A 24,555-nucleotide genomic window follows, 5' to 3' on the forward strand; every position below is an offset into this window, starting at 1 on the left:
TCAAGGAGCAGGAGCTAAGAAGGCATGACAATTCGACATGCAAGCCAAAATGACTTAAGCAGCGAACTTGTTGGAATTTTTGCAGGCCGCTAATAAAATATTACAAAATGTGACAAAAGCGTATTTTTAAATAATGATTTTTTAATATATTTATAAAGGTACAGTTGTTCACAAGAAAGAAAATCTTGAAAAGTACAAAAGCAGCAAAAATACACAAGAATTATATATGTAAGGTAAACGAAAGTATAGAATATGGTATAAGCTTAATAATTAAATTTACATAGGTATATGTTTTTTAATTGTTGCTCAATGCATTAAATAATAAAAATATATTACAAATCAAAGTTAATTCTCGAAAAATTAATAACATAAAAAGTAATGTTATTCAACTGGATGGATAACCATTTCAATTTCTAAATATTTAACATTTTTGCTTAGAAGTTTTTCAATTTTTTTTTGCAATATTTTTAGCAATATTTTTTTAAGTTTTGTACGCAACTTTTTCAATTTTCATTAGGTAGAAAAATTGTTCATAGTGTGGTTTAGCACCGGCATAGGACACTTGCTTCGTTTTGTTCAATGCTCAAGGCGCGCACATCCTAATACCAAGAGCTAGCTAGGCGAGGCGTTTAAATAATATAAGTATTTTGTCTATGGTACGAAATTTGGAAATGAGTTCAGGAATGCTTTGAGGAATAAAATAGACAACACTACAGGCTGCAAGGATGTTCGAAAGTGAATTGTTTTGCGGCCGCAGCCTGTGGCGGGCACGGCGCTAACAATTGCTGCTCATTAGCCGTGGGAGAGAGCTTGGCTATGGCATGGCCTGTGTAGTGTTGTCTATTCAAGGCCCAAGCTGCTGCACGAAGGACATGGCAGCTGACACAGCTAGACGCTTTAAATTTGGGAGATTTGCGTGTAGTTGTGAACAGCAAGCAAAGTACTTGGAGCAGTGCTTTGGGCTCTGGTCTATGTGGGTCATGATTTGTCTTGAGTTGAGCCTGCTAGCTTAGCTGGGTGAGCAGCGCCGACTTGAGCGCAGTTGATGCAAAGTTGTTCCACGAACTTGACATGAACTGCGCTAAAGCTGCAGCTGCTTGGTTTACAAGGATTTTATGTGCGCGCTTGTGAGTACAATTTCGTGTGCGTATTTCGTTTTCTTATGCTTAGATATTATATACAAAATGTTGGGCATTATAATTTGGGTATATATGCTTATAAATCTTTGCTGTGCAAATATATATGTATAATGTATATATCGTATATATATGTATATGTTGGGTTTTACAAAAGTGTTTCGTTACTTGTCGTTAGTTTCAACATCCTCAACAACTTTGATGTGTGTGTGTTTCATTCTGCGTCTATATAGTCAGTATATATACATGTTGGGTATTGAATTGCATGTGTGTCTGGGCTAATCAAAATCAAAATACAAATACATTTTAAAATGTAGAAAATTACAAAAATTTACATGACACAACATTTACAATTCGTTTACAATAATTTTGTTGTTGTTCTGTTCTGCAAACACTGCAAAGTTTCGAATCTCTCACGCAGGAGTAGATCTATTCTGTTCTGTTCTGTTACAATCTAGGGGTTTGTTTGGGTTTTTGTTTTGTTTTGTTTTTGGGGTTGGCTTGACTGTAAATTTATTGCACTAATCCAAGGGCTGAGCGCACAGTTGGTTACGTGGGCGGCGGTCCGTGTGGATACGACAACATTGGCTCCAGACTGCGCGCAAACGTGTTGGAGAACATGCAGGTGTAGTCCTCACCGTGGGGCACCAGCGTTGCCACACCTAAAAGCAGCAACATGAGCGCCTGTATGGGCAGCGAGGCACGTGCAACGCGGCCTAGGAATCGCGCACCGCGAGCCAGAACTGTGGTGTTGATGACATCGCCATCGGCAGCATCGCCAGCGTTGCCGCTAGAGTTAATAAAAAGACACAGATTAGCATAAATCGACATTATATATTGATGCTAAAAACAAATATACTAATGCATGCTTTAGCTAAGTTTAGAATAGAGTAGAGACGTGCGAGTATTTGCTTGAAATTAAAAAGGAAAACTAAAATAATTTCTACGTAATATATTTACTTTGCATTTTCTGTGTTGGGTGCGGCGGCCTGCATAGAAGAGGATGATAATGTAGTATTATCCAAAAGCTAGATGTGAGAAAAAAACACAATATAAAAATCAAAATCATAATTAAATAAAATAAATTTGGTAACAAATACAATCAAATCGTTTGATTAATCAGTTCAAACAGCCAATTCGGAATTTAGTTCACTTACGTTGGGTGCACTTTAAAATTTTTGTTTCAGGATTCAATTTCAAATAATAATTTAATTATAATTAAAAAACTTTTGAACTTACCTCACTGGACAGCATATGCAATGGCACACCCAGATGATCGCCCTCATAGCCGAGCACTGCTCCAAGCTTGACAATGTAGATGCCGGAGAGACGACGCAGGGACTGCAGACGTAGACGCAGATCCGTTAATCTGGAAAGTGTTCTAGAATATTTAAGGCATTTGCTTATAGCTCTGGGCTTTGTAGGTTTGATGAAGTGTTAGAATGGGCGGACGAATAAATTTGGAGTACCAAAATAAAATACAAAACGACAAAATAACGTAAAAATGCAACAAAAGAGGACAGAGACAAGCAAAGACAAATAAGAAACTAAAGTAGACGATAAAAAATAAGAGTAAACTAAAGTAAAGACAATTTTTAGTCACTAGCTACATAGAAATAAAAATTTTGTTTGAACTAAAAGGTGTTTTATACTTTTCGAAGAGGTGAAATTCGAATTCGAATTGATGAATAAGGTGCAACATGTATATATGGAAATATACCCAAGCAGCTGTGCTCAATTTGAATAATCCAAGTTGAGTTCAGGCTTGTAGGTGCAAAAGCAATAGCAATAGATATAGAAATACTAGAGATAATACTAGATTGAGTTAAATGGAAAATAATAAAATCCACGCCATTCAACAAGACTTTCGACTTTGTAGCTCTTTCTTTTTTATAGTTATTTAGTTCTGGCTTAAGCTGCAGGCTCAAGCGGCACACATGAAATTTAATTCGTTCCGCCCTGGGCACTGGCGACATCGTCACTTACCTTTCATAGGTGTGTTGCGACTGCTCCTGGGAGCCCTCAACGCTACGCAGCAGCTGATCAGCTGCATCCTGCAGACTGACAACACGCGGTTCGCAGCGTTCCAGCTCGGCGCGCAAATCCTTGAACTTGCTGAACTTTGCCTCCAGCACTGCACGCTCCTCGGTGAGATCTACAGGCTCGGAGGCCTTGATGTTGCGCTCCGTGCGCTGCAGCCACTCGACAAGCTCATCGATTATCTGATGGAACTCAGTGTTGCCCATGAGCGCCGTCTGCAGCAATCCCTGCCACTTGGTGGCATTAATGCAGACAGTGTTCCAGCGCTCGTTGTCGGCACTGAGACGCGAGCGCAGCTGACGCGCCTTCTCCGTATCCGAAGTGTGCGTGGCCAGATGATCGCCCACAACATTCAGCGATGAGATAATCGACTTGTGACTTTCCAGATCCAGCAGGAACTCACGCAGATCCTGTGTGACATCCTCCAGCAGTTCGATATTGGTGGGCGGCACTGTCTGCGACTTTTGTGAGCTCTCAGCAAATAGCAGCCACTGCTCCAGACGCCACAGATCGTTGTCGATCTGCTGCCAATTGCGTTGCGTGCAGAGAGGACATGTTAGACGGCCGACCTCGCTAAAAATATAAATAAATTAGTAGAGCATAAATATAAACAAAATCCATGGCATGGCTAACAAGCTAAGTAAAGTAAGCAGCTTTAGCTTGTCAGCGCGCACACACAATTAAAAGTAAGCAAGAGCAAGCGAGATAGCTAGATGTGGTAATGTCCTTTTTCCTTGTTGTTAACACTTACTGTGTACAGTTATATTTGTAGGCGGCAGGTAGAGAAGCTCTAAGCCAGCATGAATGAACATGTTCGAACGTGAAGCATTTGTTGTAATGTGTTGTCAGCGTATGCGTGTGTAGTATGTGTGTGTGTGTGCGTGTGTAAGTGAGAGCATAACAGAGAAAGCAATAAAAACACATTTGTTAGCCATTAAAAAACACCAAAGAGTGAAGAGTTAATTACTTGTAATTACTGCTAATTAACTGTGTTGTTGACAGCGAGTGAACTTAATTAATCATTGCCTAGTCATTTGACTTTTTGTTAATAACACAATATGCAACAAATTTGACAACTTTCGAAGAAAGTTCTATCAATTAATTAAAAATAGTATTCCAATAATTAGAAAAGTAGTCAATAAATCAATTTAGTGCTGAAATGCAGCGAAATAAATTTCATTTAAGCTTAAGCTGAATTTAAAAATTTTCGAAATTCGAGTTCGAATTTTAGTTTAATGCTTTACAGCGCTTATGAAGCAATTATAGATTAATAAATTATATTAGAAAGTATTTTGTATAAATAAAAATACATATATCTATATATATTTTATGAATATGTCTAAATTATTGCATCAATTTAAATAAAAATGGCAAAATTAAATATGTAGAAATTCAAGTTGAAATTTTAAAAGCTGCATTCAGCAACAAAAAATTCTTTGTAAAAGAATTAAATTCGAAAATATTTCCATATTTTACAATTAATAATAAGCAATTATAGAATGATGAATCTAACTGAATGAATATTTTCTCTAGCTAATTTCCATAATTTTTTACGATAAATTGGAATTGGAATTTCTTTAGAAAAGAAAATATTTCAATATTTTACAACACTAATTTATAAGCAATTATAGTATGATGCATCTAACTGCATAACTATTTGCTCTAGCTAATTTCTTATAACTGTATCCAACTTATTGCATTGTGTCAAGTTTAAATTAACTATGAATGATTAATACTAAAACTATTTTGATTAATTTCAAACTGTTTAGGATTAGCTTACCTTGCATTCTGATCGTGCTGTTGACGCGCCTTCCACTGCGACTGCAGCGTATCGAAGCGCAGCGTCAGCTCTGACACGTTGTCCACTTGGGCAGCCTTGTTGTCCGCCTGGCACTCGCTGACGAGCAGATGACTGAGATGCTTCACCAGCTCGGTGGAGGATTGCGCATTGCTCAGCAGTTTGGCAATCTTTTGTGGGCCCGGCTTGCGTGTCTTGTCCGCAATGGTGCGCTGCAGTTCGTCCAGACTGCGCTGGCACTCGGCAATGGCCGTTTCCAGCTCCATCATGTACGCATCGCGAGCAGTGATGGACGTTTCGCGTTGCAGATGCGGCTGAGCTTGGCTGGAGGAGCGCAGTTTGCGACTGGACAGCGTGTTGACCTGCACGCTGGCATGGGCTTCATTGACGCCGCCCTTGGCAGCGGCACGGGCCAGCCACGTGGTCTTGAGCGTAAGCAGACGCGTCTGCACTGTCTGCCAGGTGGTGGTGTACTCCAGTATCAGACGCAGCAGCTCCTTGAGCTGCGGTTGCTGTGGTTGCTGACCCACCTGTTTGCTGAGCGCATCCGCTTTTTGCACTTGCTGCTCCGTCAGCTGCAGTTTGCGTTCGATGCTGCCAAGACGCTCGAGCACCGCTTTGGGTTCCATGTTGGCTGCTTGCAGATCCTCCACATTGGGCACCTGCTCCAGCGCTTCTTGCACTGCAGCCAGCGAGTTGCTAAGCTCCAGCTGATTGGCTTTGAGCTCACGCAGCAGCTTGGCATCCTCATCAATGGACTCGAGCAGCGCATGGCAACGTGGCAGCAACTGGCGCCACTTGCCCAGCATAATCTTGGTGGGCAGCGTTAGCTTTTGTATGTTCTCCGGCTCAATGCCGGCGCACATGGTAAGCTTAGCATAGGCGTGCTCCAGCTGGCGCAGATTAACCGACTCCAGCTCGAGCTCTTCCAGCTTGGCGCGCAGTGCTTGGCGACGCTCCTCCAGCTTTTGCTTGTTGGTGTACTTCTGATCGCGCTCCCAGCCTGACAGCTGCGTTTCCTGCTTGCTCAGCCAGTTCTTGTGCTCGGTGGTGAGTTTGATAAGCTCCTGCAGCATATTCCAAATGGTCAGTATGCGCTGCTTGCGCTCAGCAGATTGACTGCAAACATTCTTCCAGCGTTGCTCCAAATTCTGTGCAGATGAAGCAAGTCCGCTGGTGTTCACCTGGGTGCGCCAGCTATCCGCATCATTGAGCAGCATTTCCACTAGATTCAGCACTTCGCCTACGTTGCTGCTGTGATGCTCGATGGAGCGCTGGATTTGCTCGTGCTCACGCAGTTTGGCCTCAATGACATTGGGTGTGTAGCTTTCAAAGTTCAGCGGCTTGTCCAGTTGGGATTCCACCTCGAAGAGCCAAGTGCGTATAAGAGCAATGCGCTCCTCCAGACGCAGCAGCGTTTGCTTGAGTTCGCCAATTTTGTTGGCGCGCTGCTTGCAAAGGAACTTCAAGCGATTCCAGCGATCAATAAGCAGATCCGATTGCTGCTGCACTTGCGCTGAGACTTGCAGCGCTTGTGGCGTGGAGTCGGCATAGAGCGTAAGCAGCTCTCTGGCAGTGGATAGCAGCCATTCGCGCTCCTTGTCGCGCAGCTGCAGTTCGCCATTGATTTGCTGCTCCAGCTGCTTGGCAGCCTGTTCGGGATTAGCCATAGCAGCAGCATCGCCATCGCGCTCCAGACGCGCCTCCAGACTGCTAAGCCAGTGTGAGATGCGCGCATAGCGTGACTCATAGTTGGACAGCAGCGACAAACGCTCCTCAATGGCATTGATGAGTATGGAGAGCTGATAATCCAAATCCGCATGCTGCTGCCAAAGCAAAAAGCTGCGTTGCCTTATGGACTTCATGTCATGCGGACTGATGCACTCCTTGAGCTCCTCCTGGCTAACTGTGAGACTCTCCAGCGTGGGCGACAGCGCGCTCAGCTGCAAGCGTTGCGCACGCAGCTCAGCGAGACGCGCTTCAATAGCTGCTGGCTGACTGGGCAGCGCATCAGGTGAGCTGCTGTCGATCAGCTGTTGGCACTGACCAAATGCCAGCTGCAGCTGCTGCACGCGTTGCTCATACGACTCGTTGAGCTGCGTTATGCGCTTGAGGAAGTTTTGCCAAGTTTCAAGCGCAGCGCGCAAATTGCTAATGCGCTGATTGATGCTCGCCTGCTCCATGCGCATGGCTGTGGCTAAAGCATCATCGCAGTAGCTGAGCAGCTGCTGCTGTTGCGCCTTCAACGCTGCGCTTTGCTGCTCGCCACGTGACAGTTGCAGCAGCAGCGCCTCGAGACGCGCCTTTAGATGCGGCACACGCTTCAGATTTATGTAGCGCAGCTGCAGCGCATTGCGCTCCGCTTCACGCTGACGCAGCCAGTCGAGAAGCGCTGCCAGCTGCTGGCGATAGCTATGCCAGCTACTAACACGCGTTTCCAGCTCCTGATTGCGCTGCATTATCCTCGAAAGCGTTTCATTATGCAAATTGGTTAGCGCTTTGTATTGCTCCGACAGCTCCGACTCCAGCGGCGTTTCCGCCAGCACATTCTGCTGTGATATCAACAGATTTTGATGTATAGCGCACAGCTGCTGCTGCTCACGCAGACTGCTGTAGTCCTCGGGTATGGCACAGGCTAGGAAGGATTGCACATGTTGTAGATACTGACGCCATAGACGCAGCGCCTCGCTGCTGTTTTGTGTGCGCGCCAGGCGCGTGCTCAGGCGATGATACTCCTGGAATGTGTCCTGGAATATCTTTTGCCAAAGCGCCAGCACTTCCAAAATGCCGTCATCGGCGGCTAAAGCGGGCAGCTCATTGCTGCCACTTTGCTGTCGCTCACGCAGCTGACGCAGCTGCTCCTCGGTGCGCGCCAGCGTCTGCAGATGTGCACGCAACGCAGCCAGCTGCTGCTCGCTTTCCGTAGCGCTGCGTGGCTCCGCACGCGCAATGTCCTGCAATAGAGAGCATAAGCATTAGTTTGTTGTTATAATTAACTGTTAAAGCCTGACCCTATTAGTCAGCAAGGCCGTCTTCGACTGTAAGCACGTGGGCGGAACTTTAGTAACTGGCAATGACCTCATGGCAAACGCCACGCACATTTTTGCAATTGTCTGGCCAAAGCCAAGGGGGTAACAATAGCAACAACAACAGCCCACATGACAGTGGAACTTTTGAACCAAGCTACGCACTCAAGGACCTTTTCACTTTTAATTAGAGCGCAAAAATTGTCAATTATTTTTATGCATATTTAATGCTACTAAATTGACATGCAATTCTTTTAGTTAAATTAATAATTTTAGCTGCCTAGCTAACCTCAATTTTTGTAGTTTGTTAATTTTTAAACAAGTCGAAAAGACAACAGACAAATAATTTCACGCCTGCCATCAATCAATAATCAGTTTAATAATGCTGAACCACTGTATGCTACACCACTCGCTGTATAAGTCAGTTGGGTGGGTGGTTGGGTTTGATGGGTGGTTATGCCAGCGAGCGAAAGTTTTTCAACTTTTAACCCACTTAAAATAGCATGTCCTTCGTTTTGGATTAACATAGTGGAGCGACATGTACAAGAACGACAACAACAATTACCGGTGCTAACTAAAGTACGTTTAGTGTTGCTATTGTTGTTGCTGCTGTTGTTGTTGACATCGTCACTAGTGTGGGAAATTCCGCACGCGAGTCCTAATCGATAGACGTTTTACTTGACTGAACTGGACACATTTATCATTCATTGCTTTTGTTGCTTGTTTTTTTTCTTTTGCTCACCTGCTGCACATTGTTGAAGTAGGCCCTGGCCTGGGTCACCTCCTTGTCGAGCTCCTTGCGCTCCTTGTCCTGCGTTTCGGCTACATTGGCCAATGTGGTTATGGCCTCCTTGCATTCGGTTAAGCGCTGACCCAATGCATCCAGCTCGCCTTGCATAAGCGATGAGGCATCCAGACCCACATCCGCTGCTATTTTGGCAACAATATCGCGCAGCTCCAAGAGTCGCTCATTCTGTGTGCTCAAGTTGTCCTGGCAAACCTGCGAAAGTGCAACAAAATTAAATATTAAAACGTTTCGCTTGTTTCTGTTTCCTCTCAAATGTCATTTGCCTATTATTAGAGCTCAAGACGTTGCTCCCAATATTATCAAAGCAATCCGCAGTGCACTTTCAATTTCAATTTAGATTCAGGTCGCCCCGCTGGCGCTCTCTGTGTATTTTTAAATATTCTGCCCTATGATATCATCTTTGAATTATTCAGTTATGCTTCGTCTCTTATCAGCAAACAAAATGTACACGCTTGGCATTGAAATTCTAGAGACTTAGGAAATATGTACAATTTTACGAAATATGTTTTTACATTTATCTTGGCGGCTTACGCCGAACTAAAGAGATAAAGCAGCTAAATAAATAATGCAGCAGGTTGATAAACTCAACTGAGCTGTGAACTCGACAGTTGTTGGCCCCAAAAAATAAAAGTGAAATTTATATTAATAGTTAGCTGGCCGCACTGTAATGACCCTAATGATCAATAAACATAAACAGCCAGAGACTGAGAGAGCGTTAATTTTTTAAATAAATACAACAATCGAGCGAGAGCGCCCAAAAAACGGCCCAAGCAATTGTCGCTCAGCATTGATAAACAAACACAACAAACAAATATAATATTATTACCTCACTTACTACGTCTATGTCTATTTTCTATGGTTGTGTGGGGTTGGGCGGGCAGCCATGTAAGCTATTTACCAGCGATTACGTTGACGCGCCAAGGGCCGTCGGCCCGGACTCGAGCGTCGAGTTTACGGGTGAAAATCAATGTAATTACGGGCACAGGCAATTAAAGCGTTGCCGCCGCCGACGCCGCCAAACAAAAATCAGAGCACCCACATACAAAAACAACATAACTGCTTATTAGCGTCACTTACCTTTGCCTGCTGCAGTGCATCCAGCGGCTGCTCCAGCGATTGCACGCTCTCCATTTGCTGTTCAATGCAGCTCTTGACTGCCGCCGACGCGTTGCGATATTTGTCCCAAAGCTCCACGGCGCGCTGATAGCGTGTGCAAAGCTGCTGCAAATTCTCCGTCGTATCATTCCATGCGACTACAGCATCCTGTACGGCGGATTCGATTTGTTCAACGATTTGCACGTCGCAGCTTTCAATCAACGGCTTGGCAGCGCCCTTTAGCTCATCCAGCAATTGTTCGCGGCTCTGCAGATCGCCCGACAAGCCCTGCGTGTTTACAAATAAAATACAAAGTGTATTGTTGGTGTGAACAACGTGTGTGAGAAAAGAAAGCGTTAATTTTGTTAATACGATGCGCGCGCGTTTCGAAGCTAACGTCAACTGTTCAGCTTACGTCAGCTCAGACAACGTAGCGCAAAGCAAAAGCTTTTTGTAGTGCGTAAACTCAACACATGCGCAAGCTTTTCAACAACAGTTGCTAACTGTAAAAAGCTGCGAGCTTTTTCACTTCAATTCACTTTTGCTTGCTGGGGCGCACGTTGTAAAACTTTTGAATGAACGCGCTCAACTAAACGAAGTCAAAACAGTTACATGACTTTTATAACGGCAGCAGCGAAGATAAGAGAATAGCAAGATGAATGCAAGAATAATAAGCAGCAGGTAGTCAGACCGCCTGCTGTGTGCTGCTGCAGTTTGTCAACAAGTCATAAAAGCAACGGTAAATGTGCGCTTGCCCTTTATGAATTGCAAAGGTCAGCAAAAAATGAAGAAAAGAATGCTCAAAGTTGTAAAATGGTCACTTGTGTTTTACTTTTGTACTTGTTTAGCATAAAAAATTGCTATGTATGCACACATACGTGTGTAATTAATGTGCCGGTTTTGTAAAGCGCAGCAAGCAGCACTAACTTTGCTTATAAACGTTTAATTTATAATGTTTTATATGCACTAACTAACTCACCATTATTAGTTATGTTGTAGTTAAGCGCATATTGTTGTAATAATATTAATTTACACATGATTTTATTTAGCGCAAGGCTTGAAATGCACGTCTGCTTTACTCAAGTGATCTGCTTCAACTGAAAAAGTTTTCAAGCTGCAGTCTGCAGCGCAGCTTAGTTAGTCGCTTGGAGCGCGAGAAAGAGAGCGCCAAACGATTGAGCGCGCGACATTAGCAGGTAGGCCATGCGCTATGGGGGTGTGTGTAGGAGACTTCTACTGAGTGAGCAACTCAGAGAGAGCGTGAGCTTATTTTTTTGACTGTGTGAGTGTATGCGATTGCAAGTGAGCTGCGTATGCTCAAACTTTGAAGGGCCTGTAAAACTCATTTATATGCGCTCAATTATTACTGTAAAACTCTTTCATACTAAATGCGCTCAACTGCATAATTGCTCCAACTCTCTCTCTTTTTGCTTTGACTTGCATTTTAGTTATTGAGCACTCTGATACTCGCATTCTCATTCTCATTTTACGTATAAGTAAGCAGTTTGAATTTAACGGAAATTTGTTTTCATCTTTTTGAATTTAACGTATTTTTGTATGCAAAAACTCACCTCTAATCTTTCGGTGGCCTTGCGCAGGCGTTCGTAGTCCACTTGTCCATGCACGCGTATGAGTTCCATCATAAAGTCAGTCTCTTGAACAGAGCCATGCACCAGCTCCAGCTGGCGCTCGTAGCGCAGCCAGAGTGCCAAACGATTGCGTAGAATGGCCATAATGTTGGTGCACTTGCTCTCGAGGAAGGCATGATCGTCCTGCAGCTGCGAAATGTCGCGTTCTAGCTTCACTGGTGAGACGGACATCTTCAGGCGCATGGGCAGTGTGTGCAGCATTTGGCGCAGACGCATAATCTCCTGCCAGCTGGCAACGAGATCCTCGCCAGCGCTTTGGCAGTCGCTTACAGCTTTTTCAATGACATCGGCGCCTTGGCGTTCGGCTGCTTCACATTCATCCAGAGTAACTGATATTTTGGCTTGATGCTTGCGCTGATTGCTGATGCCTTCGTGTATGGCCTGCAGTTGATCGCGCAGCACAGAGGCAAACTCCAGCTCCTCGGCAATCTGTGTGGTGATCTTGTGCGACAGCGCGAAGAGTTCACCCACTTTCTCGGGCTCAATGGCAGGCTCTTGCAGACCAATGCGTCCCAGTTCGTTGCCAATGAAGCCAACGCGAGTGCGCAGCACTTGAACGCGTTCAATGTAGAGACAAAGTTCCTCCTCATTCTTGATGACGCCCTTCATGCTGGTCATGGTGAGATAGATTTCCTGCAACTCACGCTCCAGCAGCTTGAGTTTTTCCATGGGCGCCATGTCCTCCGAGGAGAGACAGGCAACAATGCTGTGCTGTATGCGCTCAATGGCTTGTGCTACAGACTGCCAGCGATCCTCTAGCTGCGCCTGGAACTGACGCTGCAGCAGCTCATCTGCCAGCGGTATAACCTGCAGTGACTTCTCCAGGCTAACGCCCGCCTCATGGCGTATGTTGTTGTGCAGCTCGAAGCGCGCTTTGATCTCCCAGAACTGACGCATATGCGGTATGGGCTGTTGAGCTGCCTGTGCCGGCGACACTTGCATCTGGCGCAGCTCTTGCTCCGCTTCACGCACAAAGGCTTCCATTTTGTCCGTTTGCTGCTCGTACTGCAGCCAAATGTCCTTGAAGACCAGCAGGCTATGCAAATAGAGCGCAACTTCCTCGCGTAGCTTGAGCAGCACTATGAGCGCTTCATTGGTTTCCTCTACAAGATTAGGCGCTTGCACTAGCAGCTGCAGCTTGTTGGCAATGCCAGAAAGCTGCGTCATCTTGACATAGTGATGGGAAATATCGTTGCTTAGCGATTGATAGAGCGTAGCATATTGCTCATAGTCCGCGGAGGTTACCGCTGAGAGATTGGGCACACGCTGCTGCGCGACTTGCAGCCACTGCAGCTCATCGCGCATGCCCTTCTCCAGCACAGTCCAGCGTGAGGCTGCCTGCACTAGCTTGGAGGAGCGCTCGGAAGCGCGTTCCAGCAGCTGCGTGGCGCGCTCATAGAGCTGACGATGCAGCACCGAATGCTGCTCACGCGTTTCGCTGTCAATGTTCTCCTCAAGCGATTCCAACATTGCGCGACAGTGACTCAGATTGACAAAGAAGCGTCGCTGCTTCTGCACTTCGTTGTTCAGCTGCTCCAGCGAGCTGCTAACAATGGGGCTTTCCATCATTTTGTCCGCCAGCACAGTGATGTTGGTGAAATCCTTGAGCGTCTGCTCGTATTCCTCAGCGAGCGATTGCAGCTGCAGCAAGCGATCGCGTTCGCCGCTTAGCTTGTTGCCCAACTGCTTGCTGCTCTCAGTGGCGTCCAGCACATCTTGTGGTATGCGCTTGCCTGGAAAGTCGCGCTGCCAAAGACGCGCGCGTTGCAGCAGCTCTGCAAGCTGCAGCTGCGCGACTTCATGCGCCTGCTCCAGCTCAGCGAGCAGCTTGAATTTCACAGACAGCGGCTGCTCCTGGCTAATAGACTCGGCATAGCGCAAATGCAGCTGCTCCAGCGTCACAAACACTTGTTGATACAGCAGCTCAAAGTTGTGCCATTTGTCCAGCTGCTGACTATCCTGCGCCTGTTGCTGCTGCGTCACTTGCTCCACAGCCTGCACATGCTCACGCAGCGTATCCACGCATTGTGATAGCTCTGGCGCTGCTGTGGACTGATCCAGCTGTGTTTCCAGCTGCTGCACTTGATGCTGTATGTGCTGCAGTTCCTCATTCAGCTGCTGATAGCTGTCAAGCTTTTCAGCCGAGGGTCCCTCATTGGAGTTTTGTCTGATCAAATAAACGCGATACTCAATGGTTTCCAGCCAGGTGGACACACGCTCTATAACAGTTATAACTGTTGTTTGTATAACTGTGTTGTTGCCGCTGCGCAGCGCCGACTGCAGCTGCTGCAGACTTTCCTGCACTTCGCGTTGTCGCTGCTCTGTGGGCAGCTGTTTGATTTGCTCGCTTAGCGTCGCTAAATGCAAAACATTGCTAAGCGACGTGGCTGGTTGCTGCGGTGCCGCTTGCTGCTGCTGCTGCTGCAGCTGACGTATGCGTGTGTCTATAGCTTGCTTTGTATCCAGCCAGCTAAGCTCTGGCGCCTGCCGCTGACTTTCCGCATTGATAAACGCTTGTGAGTCCAGCAGCTGCTTCTTGCTGCTGCTGCTGCTTGCTGCTAGCCAAGGATTCTCTGCAGGCTTGTTATCCGGTCCAGGTGTTATAGGCACTACAAGCTCTTCGGTGGGCGAGGCTACCTCTTCTATGGTAACCGCTGCTGCTCCGCTGCGTGGCTTCGAATGCTGCGATGCAATGCTCACTTTGTTTTTCTCTGTTATGTGCACTGGCAGCTCCGGATATTCATCGTATACGGTGGTTCGGGTTATTTGCAATTGCACGCGCTGTGGTGTGGTTGGTGGCTCAGAGGGCTGCTCCACTGTGGGAGGCACATGTGGCACTTCCTCCATCTGCTGCTGATTGGTGTTGATCACTATGCCCGATTCGCCCAGCAGCTCGGGTGCAATTTCAACTGTTACGCTTATTTGCTGATCCAACTGCGGGGGCGCCTCTGGTTGCTGCTGCTTTTGCTGCTTCTTCTTCTGCTTCTTCCTCTCTGGCTTGGGCAGCGCCATTGTCTGCGTATACTCGTATAGAGTGGGCTCCGCTACAGATGCATCCGAGTCAGCGGGTATGGTCACTGTGGTATGCACCTCCAGCTCGAATGGCTCCGATATGCTTGTAGCTGTCAGCGAGCTGTCCTCCAGTGACTGTGGCTGCTCCTCGCGTGGCGTAGTCTGCACAGCTTCGCTTACTGCAGCCTGTGGCTCCGGCGTAGTTGTTTGCATTTGAGTTTCAGTTGTGTGTATCACTTCTGTGGTCGTTGACTGCTCCGTTGTGTGCACAGGCAAATCGCTGGTCATTTCCTTAACCAAATCCTGCACTAGCTCAGGCACTACATCAAAGCTGCCTGGTTCAGGCTCACGCGGTGATTCCTTGGGCGTAGTTTGCAGCTCCTTTTCCAAAGTGGTGGTGATGACAGTTTGACTAGCGAATTCCACAGTTTGTGGTGCCTGTTCGGTTTGCATTTCAGTTGTAGACATGTCCACAATCTTGGGCTGCACTTCGTCCGCTGCTCTGGGTGTAGTCTGCGCTTCCGTTTCAGCTATTTCCACTAGCACCGTTTGCGATTCATTCTCCTGCTGCTCCAAACTTGTTTGCATTGCTGTCTCATCCAGCTGTGGCTGATGCTGTGGCGAGGTTTGCACTGACTTCATGTCCAGCTGCAGCTCGAACTGCTTAGTGGGCGTTGGCTCTCGTGGCGTAGTCTGCTGCTCTTCGTCTTCAACTAGCGCTAGCTCCACCACTTCAGTGGGTATAACCAGCTCCATCATGGGCGTGCGTGGTGATTCGCTTGCGGGGCTTATAACAGCATCCTCTAGCACTTTGACGCTTGTGTCTATGTCCATGCTGGAGAGATCACTCTCTGGGCTAATTTCCACAATCGACTCATGCCGCAGCTTGCCCTCCGATTCAATGCTTAACGTATCCTCGCGTGCTGAATTGTCTGTTGATAGCGGAGCTTGTGACTCTTCTTCTTGTGCCTTTTCCTTTTGCTTCTTCTTCTTGCGACGCTTCTTCTTGGAGTCATTGGAGTCATCATCCTCGGCTAGCGTTTTGTCCTCAGCTTCGTAGCCAGTTTCATGCGCCGTCTCTGCTGCTTCGATATCGGATGCAGCAATGGGCACTGGCTCGGGTTCAGTCTTTTCTTCTGCTGGCTCTTCTGCTGGCTTTTCATCTCTTCTCTTCTTTTTCTTTCGACTTCGCTTGCTGCCGGCCTCATCGTCACGCGCTACAGTCTCAATAATGCTCATCTTGACCTGCGCCAGCTGTGGCTGCTGCTCAGCATTCTCAACAGCTGGCAGCGCCACCTTTAGCACACCAGCGCCAGCGCTCTCCATAGAGGGCGCTGTAATCTGATAGCTCTTGCGTGGTGACTCCGCCGAGGCTGCCTCGCCAGAGATGAAAAGATGTGTGGCCATGCGCAAATCGATTTGAGGCGCTGCTGTTTCTTCGGCAGTCTGAATCTCCTGAATCTGCTGCACTGCTTGTGGTTGTGGTTGTAGCTGTGCCTGCTCCGCTTCTAGGAAGGCAGCTACATCATCAGTCTTGGTTTTGGGTTTGGTTATGGCAATTACTTCTACGCTTGTAGCTTGAGCACTCTCAGGCTTAGCTGCAGCTTCGTCTTCCGGTTCAGTCTTAAGACTTTCAGCATCTGTTGTTGTTCTTGGTGAAGTTGGTTCGAATTCGTAGACTTCAAGTGATACCGAGTTGCCAGTTTCGGGGCTGGTGGGCCAAATAGTTTCAATGGGCATGGAGGTTTCATTTGCAGGTAGCACTTGTGGCGCTGGTTGCTCTTGATGTTGCGAGAAATCAATGTCTGTGGACTTCAGATGATGTTCCAAGGGCCAAATTTCATTGATATCTTCAACAACAGTTTCTACAACAGCAGTTGGTGTAGTTACTGCTGTTGTTGTTGTTGTGGTTTGCTTTACTGTTGTTGTTGTTGTTGCTGTAACATGAGTAACGGGAGCGCTAGTAGCAACATCTACAGATTCTTCAATGTCTACTTGTGGTGCAGGCAATTCTACAGTTGGTGCTGCTGTTGCAATTGTTGTTACTGTTGTTGTAGTTACTGTTGTTGGTGTAGTTTGTTGTTGTTCTTCATGTTGTTGTTGTTGTTGTTCTGTTGGTGTAATTGTGGTGGTGCCGATGTTGATTGAATCAATATCAAATACCTTGGGCGTCGTTTGGCTTGATGGCTGCGACAATTCTGTGGGCAGCTCCTCAATGCTGACGCCAGGCTGCTGCATTAGACGCTGGAACTCTTCCTCACTTACCACCTGACCATTGACGGTGCGCACAATATTGATGTTCATATGCGGCATTGTTTCCTCCTCGGTAAGCTCAACCTCCTCGGGTTCTTCGATAACCTCCTCTGTGACATGCTCCTTGCCATCGATAATGACCACACGCTTGATAATCTTACGCGACTTGCGTATAATCTTGCGCGTCACTTGCTGCACCACAGCTCTAATGCTGCCTTGGGATTCCAGCTGCAACCCGGATTCACCAGCTGCTGCGCGGAATGGCATCGCATCGGGGCTAAGCAGCTGCTCGTATTGCTCCACCACGGGCTGCGTTTCAAACTCGCTGACAACAACATGCTCAGGCTGTGAGCCATCCAGCAATGTGCCGCGTGTTTGCTGCGTCACCACGGTGCGTTGACTGCTCTGCGCTGGATCGGCTACAGTTTCGCTGGTATGCTCTTGCTCCAGATTGATTTGTCCCGTGGACTGCACATCGGTGTTGCCATCCGCATCGGTTACAGTTTCAATGGAGCTAATCTGCTGCTGCTGCACAATTTGCTGACGCGTGCGCGTTACTTTGGTAAGCACAATATGCTTGGTGCCATCGGGTCCAACAACCACTTCAGTGGTATTCTCATTTGGCTCCACAAAGGTGGTTTCAAATGCCTGCGGCACATTCTTGAGTATGAGCTCTGTAGCGCGATCTACATCGCCCTTGGGTTGTTGATGATAACGCGCTTCGATTTCTACATCCTGCGGCTGTTCGGGTATGTCCTTGTTCAGCGTTGTATCAATCTGTATGGTCTCCTGACCATGCTGCAGCGTTTGTGTTACCATTATGTTCTCCGTGGGCGTGCGTTCCTTTACAGTTTGCAGCGCTACCTCAGCGGTTTGCACTGCGGGCTCCTGGAAACTTGTTTGCGCCTCCACATGATGACTGCTGGGCTTTGGCGCCGCTGGCAAACTAAACGAGGTTTGGGTTTCTACATAAACGCCGCTGGGCTTGATTTCCTCCTCAGGCATAGAGCTTGAGTCTATGGTGTTCTCATTGGACTCAATGGATTCGGGTGCAACGCTCACAGTTACCACCACTGGTTGTATCTGCGAATCACGCAGCACGCGCTGGCGCTGCGCCTCCTCTGACTTTGCTTTGCGCAGCTCCACAATGCGTTTCTCTATGGTAAATATGCGTGTGGTAGCCACTGTAATCTGCTCGCGCAATATAATCAAAATGCTTTGCAGCTGCTCCATCAGCGTATTGGCCAAGGGCGCAACATCGGGCTGGGACTGCAGCTGTCTGGTTTGCTCTACCAAATCATCCATGGACTGCTGGCGTTCCTTAAGCGTGCGCAGCAGTTGCTGACTGCGCTCCACCTGACTCTTGAGCAGCTGCTCATCATTGCTGCTCTGCGAGTTGGGCTCAAAGTAGGCCAGCTCAGCGGATACATCATTAATCCAGCGCTCCAGCTCCAGCAAATGCTGCTGATACTCATCAATCTCCTGCTCGCGTTTCTTCTGACCATGCATAGCATTCTGCCAAACAAAATGATAGCTTTATAATATATATATATATAATTTTTAAGCTACTTACAGCTATCATGGTGATGCCTTGTTGAGTGCGTCTCAGCAGCAAATCAATGCGATCGGCTGTTTCGTTTAGCAAACGCTCTGTGGCTGGATCTGTGGGCAATGCCTTTGCCTGCTGCTTCAGCTGCGCTGCGTCCTGCTCGTGCACTTCCAGATTGCTTTGGATTAGCTAAACAGCAAATAAGCAAATTAATACACAAATAAACGTATAAACAAAAACCTACAAAAAAGGACAGTAAAGTGTACGACTACTAAAAATTGTACTGTAACTAACTAAGAAAAGTATGCTGCTGTCTATATAAAAGTAATGTACGATTGTTTATGGAATGATGCGCTTGTGTTATTCAATTTAAGGCACATACGCCAATATCCAAAATCGTTTTATTGTATTTACAGTGTAAGTAACTAACTACTTGGGATTAGTTCTGAGTAGCATGCATACCTTTAGTCCTTGCAGCATGCCATCCAAGCTGCTGTGATTCATATTTCCGATGCCATCCTCGACGCTTGAGAGCGACTGTAGCAGTTCGTCAAGCTCTTGCGTTATTAGCTCCTATATAATTGCATTGTGTCGCATTTTGTGCAATGTGTGTGTGTTTTGTTTTGGGGTTGAGGTAGCAGGAACATTTGGATATATAAACATGGTTAATATTAATAAAATTGCATTACGCCAAAACAGAGAATGTAAATATTTGTTGCCGGCTTCTATACACAACATACAACATATTTACATTTAACAAAATGTATAGCAAATGTGTGTATATTTTTCATTTAGCTTTGAGAAAATATGTAAAATGGCATAGCTCAACTAAAAGTTAGACATGCGTATATGTATATATATGTAAACTGGGCAGCGTATAGTAGTAGCGCATAGACAAAGTCACCTTAAGCTGTATTTTTTTATATAATATAGACTACAACAAAAAAAAAGTATATATAACTAAGCCTAAGCTGACAGCACACACACACATTTAAAATAGCTACATACTTGTTATTTTTACTTTAATGTTTGGGCGCTTGCAAAAATGTCTGCCTTGCACTTTTGATATCACGCTCTAGACTGAAAACTATATGCAAATTGCAAATGCCTGGGACCAACTGGGATATATGTATAGATATTTTGAGTAAGTAATACGGGCTGCAGTCGCATCTAGTGTATTTATAGCGCTACCATTCCTTAAGATTTTCGCGCGAGATTCAATTCGTAGCAGCAGAGGCGGCAAACAAGGCAATGAACTCATAAGTATACGAAATATACGAGTGTGTGTGTTAATTATACTAAGGGGCATACAATTTTACTTATAAACTGCATTGGGTGCTAACTTTTAAGCAGCACTGTGTGTGTCTGCAGGTGCAGTGTTTGCATGTATGTGTGTGTGCAAGAAATAAATCTGTGCATCGCATAGATATATATATTCAATATTTAAATAGTGCATATGGTTGGTTAATATATTTTTATTTTTTATGTTAAGTTTTACTTGAATAGCGTACGGTACTTATTCAATTAATTCAAGTTTACAACAGTTAAAGATTTTAGTAAGGAACATAAGCAATCCAATATCAACTAAATACGTATATAAACTCAAAATATAACGTTTACACTTAATTATAAAGTAGCAAGAGGGATGCACAATTACAATACAAAAATTAAAATAAAAATAAAAATTATAAACAGCATAATTCTAAAGCAAAATGAAAATTATAAAAGAACGACACACAAAATCATAATTCAAAAATTTATGGTTAACAATTCAGTTAAGTTAGTATTTAAAATAGTTATAGCCACTTGTTGTTGTTGTTGCTGCTGTTGTTAGGCGCGCAGCAACACCTGCTCATGGGTCAGTGCCAGGCTGTTGTAGTGTTGCTGTTGTACACGAGCAACAATTGTCAGCGGCACCGCAGCAACAACAACAAGTTGAGGAGGATTGATTGTATAAAAGCCATGAACAAATACCAAAACCACACAGAAAAGCTGCAAACATTAGAATTATGAATAAACGAACGCTCAATGTGATGTTCACCTTCTGGCGTTGTTGTTGTTGTTGTTGTAGTAGTAGCTGCTGCTGCTGTTGCTGCTCATCTTGTTCATGATCTGTTGTTGTGGTTGTTGTCTTTGTGCTTGTTGCTGTTGGCGTAATAGTTGTTACTGTGGTTGTTGTTATCACAGTGCGTTTGGTGACGTCACGCTCAGATGCTGTCACCAACTGTTGCTGCTGCTGTTCATCATCAGTGTTGCTGCTTTGTGTCACTGGCGTTTCAACAATCGCAACAGACTCTGAGTCTGGCTTCGGCTGTTGCTGTACTGCTGATTCCACTGGTGTTGTTGTTGTTGACTTTTGTGATGTTGTTGTTGTTGTATACTTATCGATAGCTGCTGCTGCCACTGGCAACAGCGCGCTAGCTGCTGCCAGCGTTGTTGTCTGTGCTGCTGTTGCTGCTGCATTTGCCGCATTGGCAACATTGGACAGCGTGTGAGTTGTGGCGCTCGCCAATTGGATTAGTGCATTTGCAACGTTAGTTGAGGTTGTAGCTTGGGGCTTGGGACTTGTTTGGGGTGTTAGAGTTGTGTGTGGCACAGAAGGTGCCGGCTCAATGGGTTCGCCTATTGTTTTGGTTGGTGCCAATTCTATTTTTCCCTGAGGTTCGGCTTCTAAAGCCAAGTAAGTACTCTGATCCCGCCAATGACCCACACCGCCTGGCAAGTCAGTCGACATATACTGCGAGGAGCAACTACCATGCTGTCCATTTTGGGCAGCATCGTGCTCTGGCGTTGGCGTAACGTTGCCACTGCTACCACTACCTGGGTCACGGTCGTTTGATTTGTCGTCATCATCGTTTGGTTTTCGTATTTCAGGCACAGTCGCTTTATCTCCATCGTCATCGTCATCATCGTCGTCGTCGTCGTCATTGTCATCGTCGCTATCATTGTTCTGCTTGTTTGTTGGTTTTGAAACATCATCGAATTTTTTGTCTTTGTCGGGAGTTGTATCGGTGCTGGCAGCAACATCAGCGGCTTGCAGCTCCTCGATGCTTTGTTCGTATAAATCTGCATCGGTGACAGCGGATTGCCAATCATCCAAATACAGATTCAGACGCAATTGCTCGAGGCTGCTAACCGTTGGTGCTACACTCACTTCTACAATAGGAATGTTTACTACTGACGATGGTTCTGGTTCAGTCTTATTCGCAACGCTTGATTCTGTAATGGTTGTCACTACAGTTTCAGTAATGATGTCAGTCTTATGCTTATCGTCTTTAGACTCCTGAGTTTTATCCGTTCGAGTCAGTGTTAGGTCTGTCGTCGTCAGAAGTTTGAGTAATGCGTAGTCGTCTACTGACAAATGCCGATAATAATGTACGATTTTCAAGAAATTGTCCTGACTGAGATTCCAAAGTAGATCACTTGGTTTCTCGTTTGTCTGAACTGTGGTTAGCTGCTGAGCTTGGGGAATTTCTGTGGGCTGTGTGGACTTTTGAACGATCTGAGGTTCGGAATGAGTTTCAACTAACTTTTCATGTTTTACTATTTTCTCTGGTTTAGTGTCAATTTGAATTTGCTGTTCTACGTTCTTTTCATGTTGAGTTAAATGCAGCTGATCTACGATATCGCAAGGAAGGGGACGCATTAAAGTGTTTCTGTCTAGATACAAGTTATAGGCAAGAATTTCTGAGTTGATTTGGGGCAATGCTTCGGGCTCAATTATCACATAATCTTCAACTACTATTTCATCGTTAGTTGGACTAACAATTTCTGCAACACTTACAGGTTTCAATGGTTCTGTTGGTGTTTGGGGTTTGTTAGTTACTTGAAGTAACTGATATTGTAGCTCAGCTTGATCAAATCTGGGCTGTAGTTGATTGACATCAATATATAAGTTTTGCATTAATATTTCGTTTGGAGTTGGAATTGGTTTCACTGATGTTGTTGTTGTTTTAGTTTCGGTTGTTAGGGTAACTTGTTGTGTTGGCACTTCGCTTGTATGAGTTGTTACCACAGTGGATACGTATGCATTTGGCTCAATTTCAATTTCTGCTGTTTCACTGGGTTGCGAGTCCGTTGTAGATTTAATATCCTTGTGCGTTGTCACAGTTGTTGTTACGTAGGTTGTTGTAGTTGTCGTTGTTCGTTGTTCCTCCTTTGATGGCTGTTCCGTTGATCCGCTTAAGTCTGTTGTTTGGGTAACTACCACTGTAGACCACTCTGGCAATTCCTTAGGTTTAGCAACTGGCGTGGGGAAAACGGTTTCCTCCGTTTGCACAATAGCCGACCACGTTGTTGGCTGATTCGTTGGCGACTGCACAGCAATTTCTGGTAGAACTTCATCTGTTGGTATGACAACGTTCATCGGAGCCTCATCTTTAGTCTCTACAATAGTCTCTACGATTTCCTCAGTCGTTGTGACCTTCTGACTAGGCTTCATTGTTGCTGACCAGTACGAAGTTTCACAGATAAATGCATCACTATCAGTTGGTAGTGTTGAGATTGAATCACTGATTACGTCTACAGGTTTCTCAATAGTTTGTGCTGGTTTCAGACATTCCTCAACAGTTTCTGTTTTTGTTTCTATTGTAGGCTTGAAATCTGCTTCAACTGTTGGCTTAATCGGAATTAAAGGCGCCAGTTTCACTTGCTCTGACTGCTCAGTTACAGTAGTTTCTGTTTTCAGGACTGTGGTAGACTTTGTTGTGGGAGCCTCCGGTTCAATAGAAACTACTTCGGTAACTGTTTTGAATGGCATTAAGGGCGTCTTTTCTACAACTGACACTGCATTAACTATTTCAATCGGATCAGGCTGAGTAATTACAGTAGTCTCTCTTTTCAGGACTACGGTAGTCTTGTTTGATGTGGGAGCCACGGTTTCAATTGAAATTACTTCTTCTGCAGCTGGTTTGAATGGCATTAAGGGCGTCTTTTCTTCTGCTTTAACTATTTCAATCGGTTCAGGCTGAGAAATTACAGTAGTCTCTTTTTTCAGAACTATGGGAGCCTCCGTTTCAATTGAAACTACTTCTGCAGCTGGTTTGAATGGCATTAATGGCGTTTTTTCTGCTGTTGATATTACATGTTCTGTTGTAGTTGTCGTAATTTGTTCTTCTTGTTTTGTTGCATGTTTTTGAGGGGCGCGTTTATCCATGGGCGATTTGGATCTTTGTGTCGAATTCTTTTCAGCATTAATAAAGTCAATTATATCAACGCCGGATTTTTTCGTGGATTTTTGCTTAGGTTTCTTAAGTTTTGGCTCAGTTTCTATTGTTAGTGGTATATTAACCTTCTTTTCTTTAATCTGTTTAGTTTCTTCTGTAACTGTTTGCTTTGGCGAAACTTGAAGAGCGCGAATTTGTTGAGCAGGTTCCGGGACATTATGCGCAGTGATAGCAGCCCATGACATAGCTGAGGTTACTGGAGTTGGAGCGATGGCAGGTGAAGTTGTAACGGTGGTTGATGAAGTTGTAACGGTGGTTGATGACGTTGTAATATTTTTGACAGTCTTAATGTCAGACTCAACCACTTTAGGAGAAGGCTTTTTCGATTTCTTCGATTGCGGCTTTTCGTCAACATTATTTTGAGACTGCTGTGAACGAGAGCGCGATCGATTACGTTTCTTGGAAATTATTTCCAGGAAACCTTGCTCATTTTGTGGTAGAGTTTTTTCTTCTATTGGAGTTACTTCGGTTATTTGAATTTGGGGCTTATTGATTTTACGAGAGGGTCTTTCTATAACCTTCATTTCTGCTGTCAATTCAGTGCTTTCTGGAATATTGCTCGGTATACTATAATCTTCTGAAAACATTCCTTCTTCATCAATCATATCTTTCCAAGACATTACAGGACGCTGCTCTGGATAATCAGTTATTTCAAATGATTCAGTTTCCACCACTTTTTCAACGGGTAATTCCGTAGATTCGACTAGAGGTGGGCTCTCAGGCCGCATTATAGACATATTTGGCTCAAAGGTTTTGCTGTCAGGTTTAGCAATTGACTGATTTTGGTAGCGGATATTTGTGTTATCTGCATATCCGGATTTTCTAACAACTTCAGCATAAGTTTCAGAAAGCGACCAAACGGAGGGTTTGGGCTTTGGCAGCTCTACTTCAAAGTCTGTATTGGTAATTTCGCGATGCTCAATTACTGGCTTATGCTTAGGCTCTGTCTTAACCTGTGGTTCGT

The 24,555-nt window shown here is 45.3% G+C and overlaps 1 protein-coding gene across 6 annotated transcripts in view; it reads right to left on the reverse strand.

The window, feature by feature from the left end:
- Positions 1–1,611: 1,611 nt before the first annotated feature.
- Positions 1,612–24,555, reverse strand: part of LOC108596112 (nesprin-1) — a 51,565-nt gene continuing 28,621 nt past the window's right edge. For 2 of the 6 annotated variants that reach the window (XM_033293319.1, XM_033293313.1), the window contains 11 exons: positions 18,829–18,939; positions 18,391–18,555; positions 11,475–18,332; positions 9,886–10,191; positions 8,743–9,000; positions 4,957–7,928; positions 3,928–3,966; positions 3,123–3,749; positions 2,376–2,517; positions 2,097–2,164; positions 1,612–1,926 (listed from right to left, as the gene is read on the reverse strand). In XM_033293319.1, coding sequence (XP_033149210.1) covers positions 1,686–1,926; positions 2,097–2,164; positions 2,376–2,517; positions 3,123–3,749; positions 3,928–3,966; positions 4,957–7,928; positions 8,743–9,000; positions 9,886–10,191; positions 11,475–18,332; positions 18,391–18,555; positions 18,829–18,939 — 11,787 coding nt within the window. In that variant the 3' untranslated portion in view covers positions 1,612–1,685. Of the gene's footprint in view, positions 1,927–2,096; positions 2,165–2,375; positions 2,518–3,122; positions 3,750–3,927; positions 3,967–4,956; positions 7,929–8,742; positions 9,001–9,885; positions 10,192–11,474; positions 18,333–18,390; positions 18,556–18,828; positions 18,940–20,407; positions 20,443–24,555 lie in introns of those variants that run through there. The other 4 variants (XM_033293324.1, XM_033293315.1, XM_033293318.1 and 1 more) reach the window with 4 other exon arrangements.

The sequence above is a fragment of the Drosophila busckii genome, chromosome 2L (genome assembly GCF_011750605.1).
Source record: "Drosophila busckii strain San Diego stock center, stock number 13000-0081.31 chromosome 2L, ASM1175060v1, whole genome shotgun sequence".
Taxonomy (NCBI): Eukaryota; Metazoa; Arthropoda; class Insecta; order Diptera; family Drosophilidae; genus Drosophila; species Drosophila busckii.